General features: G+C 39.5%; 1 protein-coding gene across 4 annotated transcripts in view; it reads left to right on the top strand.

The window, feature by feature from the left end:
- Positions 1-2,256: 2,256 nt before the first annotated feature.
- Pcdh9 (protocadherin 9) overlaps positions 2,257-16,953 on the top strand; it is a 939,572-nt gene continuing 924,875 nt past the window's right edge. For 2 of the 4 annotated variants that reach the window (XM_051160898.1, XM_051160896.1), the window contains exons 1-2: positions 2,257-2,829; positions 4,082-7,252. In XM_051160898.1, the coding sequence (XP_051016855.1) occupies positions 4,217-7,252 (3,036 nt within the window). In that variant the 5' untranslated portion in view covers positions 2,257-2,829; positions 4,082-4,216. The remainder of the gene's footprint in view (positions 2,830-4,081; positions 7,253-16,953) is intronic. The other 2 variants (XM_051160900.1, XM_051160897.1) reach the window with 1 other exon arrangement.

The following is a 16,953-nucleotide window of genomic DNA, read 5'->3' as shown; positions in this document are numbered from 1 at the left end:
GAAGAGAACATGCGCGTGCCTCATTCTCAATCTCTGACCTGAGGCTTTTATTAATTGAAGTCGTGTGGTCATGTATCTCATGCTATGATTTGTTTCCTCTTCCTTAGCCTTCATCCTGATTCATATTAAGATTTAATTTTCAAGCATGGGTATATAATGGCCTTCGCCAGCAAGCACAGCTATCTCTTCACCGAGAGTGACACCCTTGCTAAATAAGGAGGTTAAATAATTATTGTTAAGCTATGTGCTGTCACTACCTGACTCTGAAATGACTGTGGTATGATTAAAATATAATTGCACTGCTCGTGAAATAACTGGAAAGTAGCTGTGCTGTTGTTTATTGTGATTGTATTAGAATCATTCAGCACAGAAAACACACAAGCATGAGAATGATGTGTTAGCTTTAATTTTGTGAACGGTAAATGATCATACACTGAGGTACGATTAAAAGAATCAACCTTTAACTCAGTAGTGTTGTTGTCTGATGATTGTTTTCTGTTGACATAGGATACTTAGGGGTCCTTCTTTCCTTAGTCCGTGTTTATCCCTATCACATAAAATATGTGTGTGAGATAGCACCATCACCATATTGCCTATAAGAAAAATGTCTTACCACACAACGAATTCATAGTGAACTTTTAAGACACCGCACTTTTACTGTGAGTATGCACCTGAGGAAAAGTTTCAATAATAATCAGTGATTAAATTTGTATATAAGGAAATCGTGGTCATAAACAAGCCAGCTAAAAATCAGATTATTTATACACCATACAGTTTGAAAGGCTTGGGGTTTTGTTTGTTTGTTTTTACTTTTAACTTGGCCATCGAAAAATAAACTTCCGTGCTTAAAAAGAAAGTATATATAGTAACAAGCAAAATATACTCCCAAATTATGTTCTACTACAGCATAAGAAACACACGGTTCAAAATGAATGCCCTTTTTTATTCTTCTAAGTTAGCAAAAGTTAACCATGCGTTAAGACCTCTTCAGATCATCTTTATAGACCATTCAAGGCAGGGGAAATGTTGGTAAAGTAATAGGATTTCATTTCAAACTTAGTCAGGCACCTGTTTGGCATAGGTGCCTCCAATTACCTAAACTTTCCTAACTTACTGGGTTTTTGTTTTTGTTTTCTGTTTTTTTATTATTATTACTTTTTATGAGTGAGGCAAAGACTGAAAGGGCTTTGGGGGCAATATTACAGGTTAACACTTTCTGAAGCATCCCATGCAGCCCTGGCATGAAAATGAGAAACAAACTTGTGAGGATGTGGTACAAAGCGGGAGTCAGAGACGTGCCTGGCAGGGAAAGGAGTCCAGCAGAAAGTGCAGGAGGGGCAAGGAGCTTTTGCAGCTTGGCTAACAGCTGCTCGGTATTCCTTCAAGGCCTTCGGAAGTAAAGTTCGCAGTTAGGTGAGCTGGCAGCGGGCTCATGTACAACCTCCGTCTGGCGAGCTAGGTTCTCTCGGTTTCCTGAGATGCAAAAGCAGAAGGGCAAAGGCGGTCGCAGCAGGATTTGCTCACGGGAAAGGAGACTTTTTGTACCGCGAACTGGCTACGGCTGTGCCGAGGGACCACAGCTGCAACGTTCACTTCCCCTACGCAGTTTCAGTGACCCCGCACGCAGTAAAAGCCCAGATTAATTTTCTTTCCATTCTCCACCGAGACGCAAATTTCTACTGCCCTATCTTTAGCTCTCCGCCCTCTTCGCCCTTCCTTCGGACGTCCCTGCCAGCAAATGCCTCAATTTGCAGCAGGGGGCACAGAGTCGGTTTAATGGTTTAACGCGCTCCAGGATTTGCTGGCCGGAACTCCTCAGTGAGGGGTGGCTGCTAGCCTCAGCCATCTCTGTATTTTGGCCCCTTCCACATTGCAGACAGAAATACATCAAGAAAAGAGCGGCCTCAATGATCCTTATCACTCGGTGGCGAAAATATAGGCTCCCGGGTTCCGCGCCGGTGCAACCGCACCGCCCTGGCTCCGCCGCTGCAAGCTCCAGAGCTTCTCTAGGTGCTGGCCTCGGCCGGGCATGCTCAATGCGCGTCCTGGAAGCCAGCTCTCCCGGGGCCGGGATCGTTTCTCCAGGTTTTTGTGGCTGCCGAGGGGCGCTGGGGAGGGGAGGCCGGAGACAGTCAGCGCCTTGTTCCGCGCCCCCTCCCGCAGCCCTCTGCAGCCTCCCGCACTGCAAGATGCTGGCCAATCAGGACCTCGGGGCGGGGCCTCGGCCGTCACGCCCTCCCTCTGGGCTTATTGAGAGTTATATCAAGAAATTCAGTTCAGAGAGAGGAGAGAGAGGAGAGGGAGAAGGAGAGTGGGGCAGAAGAGAAGGGAAAGACCAGAGTACGCGAGGTAGGAAGGAGAGCCTCAGTCTCTGAAGCGCGAAAGAGCTCACGGATTAAGAATTTGCCGGGCAATTGGCACCCCGGCAGAAATCACCATCACCCAACTCTGACGTTTCCTACCAGAAGTTAGAGACTTCGGCAGTATTGCCAACGGATGCAAATGGTAGGCTGGATGCTGTGGGATATACTCCCGAGCGGAAGAAGTGCAACTGGATGTGCTCTGTGTTAAATACCAGAAGAGTCCAGACCCAGTGGGTAAAAACCAAGGAAATGTGAAGAGAATGACTAACGACAAATCTGTGAATTTGTTCTCGGGAGTTGCTAATTTGCCAGCCCGAAGCCACACATTTTACAAGGAGGAAACGTTTTGCTGCTTCTGAATTCTCCCCCAAACTGGTGCTACCAGATGCATGGCTTTCTATGCGTTGGAACAAATCCTTCTTAACTGCAGCCTACCGGGAAAGGGGAAAGGTTGAGGCAACTAAACGTAAGTGTAAAGTTTCGCATGCACAATTGGAAATGCAATGCTTAGTTATGTCCTCGGTGTAGACGAGAGGTGTTTGTAATTGGGTAGCAGGCTGGGGCAGAGCTTACCTACTGGGCTGTATCTGCAACCCCACCTGCATCACTCTGCTGGAACTAATCGCGGGCATCAGCTACTGTGCAGCCTAATGCAGATAAGATTAGAGCCTGGGAACTGACCAGTCCTACTCCAGTGGGTAGCTGCCTGGAGCCTTGCACCCATTTAAACTGCAGTTAGAGGGGCATCTGAGCGGAAGTTCTTTTACGTGTGTTACTGGGTTGCGGTATTTATGTGTAGCAAATGTTACTAATATTATAATGAGAAACCGGATTAAGAAACTGCATTTTTCCCTCTTTTATGCTCAGTAGAAAAACATCGTGGTGTTACATAGGAATGTTGGCTGTGTTTCACTTCCATCCCCGCACACGGCTCCAGCTCTGTGACAAGCAATTGTCTATTGTGATACGTGTTTTTTAAAAGTTTTAATGTGTTTATTTGTCTCAATGGGGGTAATGTGGAAATATGGAGAGAGCAGAGGAGGCTCTGAGTAAGAAATGTGAAGTGTTGCTTTCGTGCTCTGAGGCAATAAGAATACAGACTACGTAGTGGCCAGTGACTACTGCTGCAGCAGCAACAGCATGTCCTGATGCTCATTTCCCAGTAAGGTTGGATTAGAAGGCAGTTGAAGAACTGGGAGAAAGGAGAAGCAGGCTTTTGAGAGGAAGAGATGACTCAGTGTGGCAGAGAAGAAAACACATCATATTGAACATGTGACAAAGCAGTTGGCAGCAATCATAGCCAAACACTTGAGGGTTTTTTTTTTTTTTTTCACTTCCACCTCAAACAACTAGAGGAGGTGGGCTGGAGACCAGGAGGTGGGCAAAGCAAGGGGAGGGGAGGAGCAGAACAGGAAGGCACGCTTTGAATTAAACATTGTTATGAAAAAAAAAAAAATCAGTGCAATGGGGGGTGGGGGTGGGGGTTCCCAGGCAAAAATAGCTGCTGCCCTTAATTCAAAAGTAGACGAATTTTCATTTTCTCTGAGCAAATGCAACAAGCAGGGGACATTCTGTGATTTGGCCACAGAGTTAACTTGTAAACTGTGGCAGAGCAAACTGTCATGTTTACTAATATGGAGTGAGAATATGGTTTGATGTTTTGTGACGGTGTTTTCATTTGCTGAGGAATAATGTTGTCTGTACAATTGTGTTGACAGTGGCTGTCTCCAAATAAGAGATGAGATGTAATGCCTCCTCCAGCCCATGCACACTTCCTCTAGCAATTCGTGCATCATTCCTCAGTGGAAACCTTTAAACTCTAAAATCCAAGTAAAGAAAATAAATACATTATCATGGACCTGAGGGATTTTTACCTGTTGGCTGCTCTGATTGCCTGTTTAAGGCTGGATTCCGCAATAGCTCAAGAACTTATTTACACTATTAGAGAGGAATTGCCCGAAAATGTGCCCATAGGAAATATACCAAAGGATCTGAACATTTCTCACATCAATGCTGCCACAGGGACCAGTGCCAGCCTTGTCTACAGACTGGTTTCTAAAGCTGGGGATGCCCCTCTGGTGAAAGTATCCAGCAGCACTGGGGAGATTTTCACAACGTCCAACAGAATAGACAGAGAGAAACTCTGTGCTGGCGCTTCTTATGCTGAGGAGAATGAGTGTTTCTTTGAACTTGAGGTGGTGATCCTCCCCAATGACTTTTTCAGGCTGATCAAAATCAAGATCATTGTCAAGGATACCAATGATAATGCCCCCATGTTTCCGTCTCCTGTCATCAATATTTCCATCCCAGAAAACACTTTGATCAACAGCCGCTTTCCAATCCCCTCAGCCACAGACCCTGACACAGGCTTCAATGGGGTGCAGCACTATGAATTGCTAAATGGGCAGAGTGTTTTTGGACTGGATATCGTGGAAACTCCAGAGGGAGAAAAGTGGCCGCAATTGATTGTTCAGCAGAACTTGGATAGAGAACAGAAAGACACCTATGTGATGAAAATCAAAGTGGAGGATGGAGGCACTCCACAGAAATCCAGCACAGCTATCCTACAGGTCACAGTAAGTGATGTGAATGACAACAGGCCGGTGTTTAAAGAGGGTCAAGTGGAGGTGCATATTCCAGAGAATGCTCCTGTGGGGACCTCTGTAATTCAGCTCCATGCTACTGATGCAGACATAGGCAGCAATGCTGAAATCCGGTACATTTTTGGTGCCCAGGTCGCCCCTGCAACCAAAAGACTCTTTGCTTTAAATAACACAACTGGGCTGATTACAGTTCAGAGGTCCTTAGACAGGGAGGAGACAGCCATTCACAAAGTAACAGTGCTGGCTAGTGATGGCAGCTCCACTCCTGCCAGAGCCACAGTTACCATCAATGTCACAGATGTAAATGATAACCCTCCAAACATTGACCTCAGGTACATCATAAGTCCCATCAATGGCACAGTGTATCTATCAGAGAAAGATCCAGTCAATACAAAGATTGCCCTAATTACAGTTTCAGATAAAGACACAGATGTGAATGGCAAAGTGATCTGTTTTATTGAAAGAGAGGTCCCATTTCATCTGAAGGCGGTGTATGACAACCAGTACCTGCTAGAAACCTCTTCTTTGCTGGACTACGAGGGCACCAAAGAATTCAGCTTTAAAATTGTTGCCTCAGATTCTGGGAAGCCCAGTTTGAATCAGACTGCCCTGGTAAGGGTTAAACTTGAGGATGAAAATGACAACCCACCAATTTTCAACCAGCCTGTAATTGAGCTGTCAGTTTCTGAAAACAACCGACGTGGGTTATACTTAACAACTATCAGTGCTACGGATGAAGACAGTGGGAAAAATGCAGACATTGTTTATCAGCTCGGACCGAATGCCTCCTTCTTTGATCTGGACAGAAAGACAGGAGTTTTGACAGCCTCCAGAGTCTTTAACAGGGAAGAACAAGAGCGATTCATTTTTACAGTAACTGCCAGGGACAATGGGACCCCTCCCCTCCAAAGCCAAGCAGCAGTGATAGTTACGGTTCTGGATGAGAACGATAACAGCCCCAAGTTTACTCATAATCATTTTCAGTTTTTTGTGTCTGAGAATCTGCCAAAGTATAGCACTGTGGGGGTGATTACAGTGACAGATGAAGACGCTGGAGAGAATAAGGCCGTAACTCTTTCCATTCTAAATGACAATGAAAATTTTGTCTTGGACCCCTATTCAGGAGTCATAAAGTCAAATGTCTCCTTCGATAGAGAGCAGCAGAGTTCCTACACTTTTGATGTCAAAGCCACTGATGGAGGACAGCCACCTCGGTCCTCTACTGCAAAAGTAACTATCAATGTCATGGATGTCAATGACAATAGTCCAGTTGTCATTTCTCCACCATCCAACACTTCGTTTAAGTTGGTGCCCCTCTCAGCCATTCCAGGTTCTGTGGTTGCTGAAGTTTTTGCAGTGGATATTGACACTGGAATGAATGCAGAACTGAAGTATACAATAGTGAGTGGGAACAACAAAGGATTGTTTCGGATTGACCCAGTAACGGGCAATATCACTTTAGAAGAAAAACCAGCACCTACTGATGTGGGTCTGCACCGTCTGGTGGTGAACATAAGTGACCTGGGGTATCCTAAGGCTTTGCACACTCTAGTGCTAGTCTTTCTTTATGTGAACGATACTGCAGGGAATGCTTCGTACATATATGACTTGATACGCAGGACTATGGAGACCCCACTGGACAGGAACATAGGAGATAGTAGCCAACCCTATCAAAATGAGGACTATCTCACCATCATGATTGCTATCGTCGCTGGGGCTATGGTGGTCATAGTTGTAATCTTTGTCACCGTTCTGGTACGCTGTCGCCATGCATCGAGGTTCAAAGCAGCTCAGAGGAGCAAGCAAGGTGCTGAATGGATGTCCCCAAACCAGGAGAATAAACAGAACAAGAAAAAGAAACGGAAGAAAAGAAAGTCGCCCAAGAGTTCACTTTTGAACTTTGTGACTATTGAAGAGTCCAAACCTGATGACGCAGTTCATGAACCTATCAATGGGACCATAAGCCTGCCTGCTGAGCTGGAGGAGCAAAGTATAGGAAGATTTGACTGGGGACCAGCCCCTCCAACAACCTTCAAGCCTAACAGCCCTGACCTGGCCAAGCACTACAAGTCTGCCTCTCCACAGCCTGCTTTTCATCTCAAACCAGACACTCCAGTTTCCGTGAAAAAGCATCATGTCATTCAGGAGCTCCCTTTGGACAACACCTTTGTTGGGGGCTGCGACACCCTTTCCAAACGCTCCTCCACTAGTTCAGATCACTTCAGTGCCTCAGAGTGCAGCTCCCAAGGAGGCTTCAAGACCAAGGGGCCCTTACACACCAGACAGGTAAACGAGCACTTTTACTGGTCTATAAGTACTGCATACAAGTGCCCAGTCAACCAGTATTAACGTGCCAGTGTGTCTATTGTTTTGGCCTAAGTTTAGTTTACTTACAAGGAGGGAAAAAAACTTGACCCCTTTTTTATTCCTCTGGGGCTCAGTCAAGAATTTTTAGAACAGCTTTGAAACTTCCGAGTTCTGAGAATTATTTAACCTCCCAGTTTCCTTCAAATGGCAAAGATGAAAAGAGGAAATTATTCCAAAATGTCCCAAGATAATGTTTTCTCAAGAAGAAAACCCATCCTGATTTGCCCAATTCTACTCCTGGGGTTTCCAAATTACCTCCTTCAAGATTTTCACATTATCTTTTGATCTAAAAAGTCACCTTCAAATATCAAGTTTAAGTGACATTTGAAGGTCTGACACCAATTAAGCTGGAGCTGTGGTTGTTAAAGGGGTTAATGTTTTTTTATACTCTAAAAAAGGTAGTAAGATATTAATTGTACATCAGCTGTGAAGCACATGATTGTTGATTGATTGCATCTAAGCCATATAGAAAGTCTACTCCCTGATTTCAAGTTATTTTATTGTAATATAGTAAAATGAGTCTTTCATGGAAAGATTGTCAGTGTCCATAATGAAAAGAAAAGAAAAAAAAAGGAATGCTTTCTCTCTAATATTACTAATTTATACAGAAAAGAAGGAATCCATTGTAAATACTTTCTCATCTTAGTAATGCATAAGCGATCTGTCATAGCTCATTTTAAACTGTGAAATATGCCATATGAAGAGGGATTAAGAGGCTGAGAAACTCATATTTCAACCAAATCCAGAATTAGTTTTTCTTAGGTCTAATAATTCCTTGTTAATAAAGATTTAAATGCAGCGCTGTCTAATTTGTTTCTTTGGTGCTTGTCTGTTGCCACAAAATTTGAATGTCGATAATAGCCTGTAGATGGCACTAGGGTATCATGTCCCTTGTGCTGGCCAGGTGCCAATCCTGCAGTAGCTAGAAGAAGGGGGGAAGGGAAGGATCAAGCTGGTAGTACAGCCAAAGATACCTTTTATTTAATGATAGTTCCTCTGGAGCAACTAGCATTTAAGTTCAATTGTTTGCTGTTTAATGAGTTGCTCTCAGCACATCAACTTTCTAGGATTTTTGGAAGCCAAGGTCTGTTTTCAGCAGTCCATCTCTGCTGGTGACCCATCCACCACCACACTGCTAACCCTTAGGAATATAGATCTCAGAAAACGAAGTAAAACAAAATTCACTTGCAGAATTGTCTTGGCAGTCATTGGTGAGTCTCTGGAAAATCAAGGGGTCTTTTTGTTGTTGTAGTAGTTGTTTTGTTTTATTTTCCTGAAGCTGTGTTAGAGGAGTGTATCTTATGGAAACTGTTTACCCCTTTTAGATTCAGAGGCTCCTCTGTAATGACGTTGAGGCTTCAGGAGAGTAAGGTATAATAAAAAGGATTTTGTCAGTGGATGGCACAGGTGCTCCTAGAATATTAGGTATAAATTCCTATTACTATAAAAGGAATATCTCCATTTGAAATATTAAATATATAGAGCATTGTATATTAAAGCTGAAAAGCACAGGAAAATTTTTCCTAAAGTAATAAAATCAGTTTGAAGTGCTCAAGGAATCTGTTAGGTTATATATAAGTGGAAGTTAGAAGAACACCTCTGTTTTTCATGCTAGCCTTATCAGCATTTGAGAAGAGAGTGGTGTCTAAACTTTGGAAACTGTTGAAACAAAGCAAAGATTTTTAAAGTTATTGAATAATGCAATTAATGCAAGAAAAATAACTGATGAAACTAACTGGCCATTGGAAGTTTCTATCCCAGTGGAAAATGAAGAAAAGTTTTGTTTTTTCTTTTATTAAGACCAATTATGTATCATGTGATTTGGTTTCCATCATTCCTTGAAAAGAACTAGTAGAAACTGAAACTTTTAAGGTGAGATCTGCAGTCGGTTTCTTTGTTTCCCAAAAAAAGAGTTGCCTGTCTACTTCTCAAGGTTATTATTTCTTTTACTTCAGTGTTATGGACATTGCCAGTAAAATACAGGCCAGATTCTTTTGATTTTCCCACAGTTATTGGCTAAAATACTATAAAGAATGTAAATGCTAGTCAGAAGTGGTTCAACAAAGCTTTGGAGAGATCTTCTGACGAAGCTTGGTTTGTCATAAAGACATTTGTTTATATGACATCATCTTGCTGACAAGGTGTGAAGTAACTCAGTAACTGAATCTACAGTATATTCCAGACACAGTTCAGACCACGAGGCATTTTGTAGCTTTCTCTTATACATTCTAATGTTGAAAAATAGCTGACATTCACTCCGATGAAAAGGAGTTGTTGAAGTGGGAATGTTTATATCTTTTAGAAGCTTTCATAATAAAAAAAACCTACAACCACAGCAGTCATACTTGAGAAAATGAATCTTGGAAATAAGTAGAGAGGCAGTGGCAGTAAACAGACACATAGACATGATGTTAGGGTTGAAAGGCTATCTTTGTGAATGAAGGACAAAAATTATATATAGTTTCTTAAAATTGTGTTCACTGAACTCTATGATAACTCTTTAAGATGTTTTTTTTATAAACTAGAACAAAAAAAACCCTTTTTGTTTTTATTTTTGCTTAACTCCTCTGCTTCAACTAGTAGCCTTTATACAAACTAAAATCTTGTAGTTTACAACATTGAAAATGTAAGTTTTATTACTCCAAATTCTACCCAATGAATTTATAGACCAATACATAACATGTGGTTTGGGTGGATTTTTTTGTGTTTATGTATTTTGTTTTTAGTAATGTGGACGTGATTGTCTTTATCAGTATTCCTTCTGCCTTTGTGGTACTGGACAACATTTGGAAAATTCAAGAATCTTAAATATGAGGCTACCAAATTTAAATACCACTACTTTGTATTATTAATATGAAAGAGCAACATCTGGTTTCTACATCCTGACCTGGTCTGTGGTGCAGTGACTTTTAGTTGGTCTGATACTTTCTCTTTTGCAGTCTACCTGTGTGTTTACAAATAAAACATGAGCTAATTGTAATTATTCCCTCTATTGACTCTATCTTACTGAACCTTTTTTAATTTCAGTATAACAACTCTACAATTCATTCTGCCACTAATTTTTAAAAAGAATTTTAAAGTGTCCTGTGTCTTCCTAGATTGAGAATTTATAGCTTTAAGCAAAAGATCACAGCAATCAAAGCAAAATTCACCGCTGTAGATTGAAAAGGTATCAAGACGCTAAATTCCAACTGGTGGCTTTACAATAAAGTTTTGCCTAAAAGAAGAAAGAAAGCAATCATTGACATAATAGGATTTAAAATGTGAATTTTCAAATTTTAGGCGTCTATAGAGTCTCCTTTAATACAGAGTTTGGGATTCACCTACAGCAGTCCTTGGCCTGACCTAAGAAAGGTCCCCAGCTAATAGGTCCTATGTCACAATGCCTTCTGCTCATCTAAGCTCTATTCTTTGAGATTCAGCCTTAGCCTATTAGGACCAGAGATGCTCTCCTTTTCCTTTCATATTATCCTATCCCACAGACCTGTTTTTGCACATTTCAACTCTGCCCATCTATTGACAGCTGTTTTATTGTAGCTGGAGGCTTTACAGTAAGCTGTTTATTGCTGTTTCCCAACTTGGTTGACAGCATTTGGGGAATTAATTTTCTTGGTCCCATGTGCTTTGTTTTTCTCCAGCAGGAGAGTGGGAATAAATGAAAATGTTAACATAAAGAACAGTGATCTGTTTACACTTGACAAGTTCTTCAAGTAATCAAACAATCTCTAAAAGCATCACCAGAGTTTGATTCGGAGTAAACAGCTATGTTTAATTTTCTAAATGAAATGCTCATTTTAGAGCTTAAGCATCCTGACATTAACTTTTTATGCTTTAACGTATTTGCTCAGATGCACATTTATGTATAGATTGAAGAATTTATACATTGAAAATGTGTAGACAAGCTGTACTCAAGCAAGTGTGTGTGCTTTTACAGTTTCAAAGGGAATTGCCTCAATTCCCAATCATTTAGAGATACTATATTACGTTTGTGATTACTTTTCATTTTTGAGTAATCCACCAGAATCAGTACTGCAATGTTATTATGACACACGGAATGCATAAGGCAGTCACAGAGCTGATATTTAGAACTGTCAGAAAGACAAAAATGCAATTGAGAATGAAGGGTGCAAATGGAATCTAATGCGAGGCCTGTAAAAATGTAAGCATGTTTTCAACTCCAGAATTTTAGAATACACTGCAGGCATGACTGTGCAGTAGACACATCAAGAAAATTTGCCCTTACCTCAAAATCAAATACATTTGAAAACTGTGGTTTTTAATGCTATACCTTTGCCCTTGATACCTTTCTTTGGTTTTGAAGTCAGTTTTCATTTTTAGGAAGTAAGAGATCCATTTTTAGAGACTGCTTTGAACTTCTTAGGTAAAGATCTCTTGGTCATTCACACCAAGGACCTTCCCTCCTGCATTTTTAACTGGGACATTTGAGGTTTGGTTTTGTTTTCTACTTGATAGTTCTATGAAGCTCAGGATACTTTGTATCATCCATTCCTGATAACCTCATGGAAAATGGATACAAAAAAATGCCATTCTATTAAATAGACTTTTTTTGGTGTGACTACATACATAATATTATAAAAATGCAGGCAATGTCTATAGTTAAAATTCTCTTAAAGCTACCAAAACTATGCTTTCCTATTTCTCAGGGTTAAATACTTGATGTTGAGATAGGAGCAATTTTTCATGATGTGCATACTGCTTGTGTCATGACTGCTTGTGTGTTCTAAAATTCAGTAGTTGCACACTTTAATCCAGGGATCTCCCACTGAGCTATATCCCCTCAGACTGGCAAGGTAGTTACCAGCACCTGTTCTTTCACAATATGGTCATGACTAGATCAGAGGGAGATCACTGGTCTAAAATGTATAGTTCTCATATTCCGGCATTGAAAATAATAACAAAACTTGGAAGTGTTTTACTTATGCAATATACTGTTTTATTTTTATATATGAGCACCTTCAATATTTAGTTGAAAGGTAGAATTTTCTTGTTAACGTGGACTAAATTAAAAAGGCAGAAAACAGAAAACTGAGATTGAATGAAAGAACTCAAAAGTAGAATGAGATTCCATCACAATTCACTGTGATTTATATCAAATCTGTAAATTACAGCTCAAATACTACAATTGAAAATTTAATACATTAGTTTTTCAGGTACATTATTTTACAGTATACAGTATGAGAGTGAGGCCTTACAATCATATTTCCATCTAAGCTCAGTTTCTGCAATTATTTTTATTCTCCATATTGTTTTTTTTTTTTTTTAATTCCTTGGTTAGAGGACTTTGGTTTACCACCAATTGTCAAGGGCTTAATCTTTTGTTGTTGCATCTGTCTAAGGCTAAGTGTTTGCACAGCATTGGTGTGCATATACAGATTTGATGTGTCTGGTTTGGCTATGCTAGATATAAACCCTTAGTGCTTGTGTACTTACTTATGAACAAAGCAGGGGGAAAAACAAGACGAAATCTAGAAGATCTTTCACTGCATGTCCTCAACATCCTTAAGTCATAAGCAGGTCTGCACATAGTCTGGCATTTCCATGTGTTGGAATAAAATGATGACTTTCCTTCTTCATAATATTAGTCTTTTAGGTAGCATCTGGCATGGCTGCTTATTTGGAAATTAAGAATCATAGACTGGACTTTTAAACATTTCTTGAAATTCATTTTCCAAATAACGTTCTTTCTGAATTTGTACATGCTATAGTCCTTAAGCATCTCTCAGGTTTGTTAGTGAGAAACTGGGACTGCAAATCAGGAAAGAAAGATCATTCTACAAGGCCACAGAGGCACAGAAGTCAGAGTATTTAAGCAGCAATGCTCATAGCTTGGAAACTTTTAAGAGAGAGCATACCTGTCATGTATATAACTCTATAGAAATAAATTGTAGATATGTAAAGATATGATCTCTCATATATATGAGGAGTTATATAAACTCCATGTTTAAGATTTCATCAGTTGCTAGTTCAGATAACTGTTAAACCTGTCAAACATTTCATTTGGAAGGGAACACATGCCTTTTTGCCTTTGTTTGATACAACCTATTGGGCTGTCAGTCATCAAAAACATAAAACTTGAAAGGTATATTACAATGATTGACATTTCGCTTTAGATTTATATTCCCTTTCTCCATAAGCCAAGATTCATTAAAATTTGAATTTTCTATATGAGTTAATCACTATCTTTTTTTAATAGTAAAGTGTTATAACTGAAAGTGGATGAAAAAATATGATTTCTGGTTTTTCACACACACATTCTGTCCTGCAAGCAGTGTGTCTCTTATATATAAGGGTAGTGGCAGAATTACTAGAGTTCTCTCATCTACAACATATAACTCGAAAGAAGCTATAACTCTGAGGCATTCATTAGAAGTCTATTTTTACATGTTTATCCAGTAAGACCTGTGAAAATATTTTCTGATCATCTTCAACATTCATTAAAATACCCAAGCACATATTGCATTGAAAATGTTGGACCAGGTAGAACTTATTAGAGCAATAAAGATATAAACTAGGCAGGACCATACAGCACATCTGATTGCTTCTTCTTATTCATCCTATAGAATTTATTCTAGCATATGGGAGGAAAGAGACATGAAACTTATCTGTTCTTAACTACACATTATTACATACTATTTTACTATGTATATTAGCAAATGCAGGCCTTTATTTTTATGAGCTATAGGAAAGAATGGTAATTTTGTCAATTTTTTCCTGTATATTATCTTTCATTTAACATTCTTCCATAGTTTGGCTCTCAAGCTATCTTTACGCTTTAGTAATACGCAGCTTTCTAATATCCAGTTCCGAGGCATTTTCAGTGTCTCAGCAGTTGATTAAGAAACTCTCTAATCCCTTTAAGAATATTGAGACGGTAATGGGTGCAGGGGCTTTGGATCTTTAAGCTCTCACTGCAGTGGTATGGAGAATTGTTACTGAGCTGTCTGCTGCTTGCGCGTATCTCTCCTCCTGCTGGTTATTTGGCCTCATTCTTGTCTTTCCCTAATCTTCAGCTTTCATCCTGAGAATATTTATTGTAGTCGGAAATAAGCATGCCAGTGATAGAAGTTTGGGATTCACCTCCAGATGAATGCCATCACAGACAAGGAAGCTCCGGCACATTTTGCATAGATCTGTATGAACACAGTGAACCCTTCATAAGCTCCTAGATTGCAGGAAATCAGTGCTGAAAATTAAGTGGGGTTTTTAAAGATTTGCAAAGTAGAGAGCTTTGTATAATGCTGGAATTGCAGGTGCCTATTAAATATGAAGTAAAGGCTTTGTAATACAACCAGCTAACACGTTTCATTCCACATTAGAGTGATTTATAGCCTAGGGAATTAGGTTTGCCTGTTTTTTTTTTTTTTTTAAATGCAGACACATTGGATATATTCAAAAGAATGAACATCTCAGACATATGCCTTAGAATGGACAGGTTTGCTCTTTGATGTTTCTGACTCTGAAGAACAGATGATCCAGGAGTTCTGGTACTTTCTTGGAGATATCTGTGGTGCCCATTAGTTAGGGCTTCACCTCTCCTGAGAACGCACTCTCAATTTTGAGAATAGAATCTCCTCTGAACATAGCACAAATGAAAGCCCTAGGTCTTGGATTATTTCTCAAACAATTTGTAGAATTTCTTCCTGCCTGCTTTGTAGATAATGTATATTGGTAGCATGGCTTCTTAGTCCAGGCATGTATGGATTTCATTATATTTACCTTCATGATGGTGTTGAGCAAATGTCTGGCAGTTCTTTAACGTTTGATGTTGCAGACTAGCCTGGTTACATTTAAATTGGTAGAAATAGGCTTGTGTGTTTAAAAATGGTTACAAATATGCTTTTATTTTATTTCCTAATTTTTTGCTTCCATTAAAAAAAGTATTTAATCATGTGTGGCCCACAACACATGCAGTGCAAAAATGGCTGGTTCTGTTAATCATATACGATTGGATTGGAAAACAAAAGACTAGCAATCAGGATTCAGGGAATGAAATTTGTACTTTTCTCTCATTTCCTCATTAAACAAACATCAATAAGGAGGAAATGGGAACAGAAGGCATTATGAAATGGAGCTGTATCTTTCAAAGGAAGAAAATGTCTTCTGCTGACAGTAGTTCTTTGGTAGATCTTTTCTGAGGAAAAAAAAGATACTGGTGCTTCTTTGGATTCTGGGGATACAACCAATCTGTGCCTCTGTGTGATAACAGCTGCATGCTGAGGACTTTCAAACACACAGCTACATAGGATTCTGTGGGAAACTTTGTAGATGGTGCAAGTGACAAATTGAGACAAAATGGAGTGAGCTCTGAGATGTGAGTTGATACCCTCCTGGGTCATATATTCATGTCTTTGGACAGATTTTCCTACTGGAAGTCCTGAGTCACAATGGCCTTTCCTTTGTATCAGCTGTGAATGAACCTGTGCCAGCAGCTTTTCTTTGCTTTGTGTCTTATTATTCACTAGATCGAAGATGTTTGTATGTGTTAGTTAATGCACATCCAGCTTTTCAGTAGATTTTAAATGATATATATTGCTTCTATATATCTCTTTACTATAAACATGATAACTATACACATATACACACACTCACATGCGCACACACATCGTAAGAGGTTAATATCTTGACAGTATTCATTAAGTGTCAAACTTCATAGCATTCATTTCTAATAAGAAATACCAGACAAAAGCTCTCTTTTGAGTTAATTTTTCATTTACCATGGTTAAAATTCACTTTGCTCCATTCATACCTTTCTCAATGATAAGACATAATATTTTGTTTTGTTGTATGTAGATTAAGACTGTTTTATCCAAATGTACTCCAATTTCCTGAATAAAAGGTAATAGAGTTTATGTGAAAATTGACTGTATTTTTTTCTTCAAAATTAAAATACATACGAAATTTACATTGCAATACTATAAAAACAGTGACAACCTTTTACGGTGTCTTATATGATATGAACTCATTCATTTCACTACTAATCTTGACAATGACACCTTTTATGGAAACAATTATACCAAAATATATTAATTTTGCTCATGATTTCTAAATAGGATAATAATTGACAAACGCATCTTGATACTGAAAATGTCTTTTCTAGGCAGTCAATTTCTGCCTTAGCTAAGGGTTATTGACTTCTGGGCAGTAGTAAGAGTAGTGATCCTCAGGGTTCACAAAGGCTGTAGGACCGTCTGTTACTGACAGGACCATGTGTGCTCTCCAGTTGATAGAGGCCCACCCAGGAAAATAGTCAATATGGTACCAAACATAGACCTGGTTTTTGTCTCAAATGTCTCCTCAGGGTGGCCAGAGTGAGGTATTATTCTGTGCAGTTTAACAGTTAAGAAGAACTGTAGTGAGTTCCTCCACCTGCCAATATGTCTCATTTACATTTCTATTTCCTTACATGAACTTTAAGTATTGGTGAGAGTAGCAAACTGAGTAAGACACTCAGTAAATGATCTACAAGATCTCTAATTTTATAATTTAACATCATATCCGTATTCTACTTTCCACTTTTTTCTGTCTATAAGAGTCATGTTAGAGGGCATAAACAATCTTTCTTCCCTTTGCTTCATTCATTCATTCATTCAGTCAGTCAG

This window comes from Acomys russatus, chromosome 18, assembly GCF_903995435.1.
Source record: "Acomys russatus chromosome 18, mAcoRus1.1, whole genome shotgun sequence".
NCBI lineage: Eukaryota > Metazoa > Chordata > Mammalia > Rodentia > Muridae > Acomys > Acomys russatus.
This window is presented reverse-complemented; position numbering and strand designations above follow the sequence as displayed.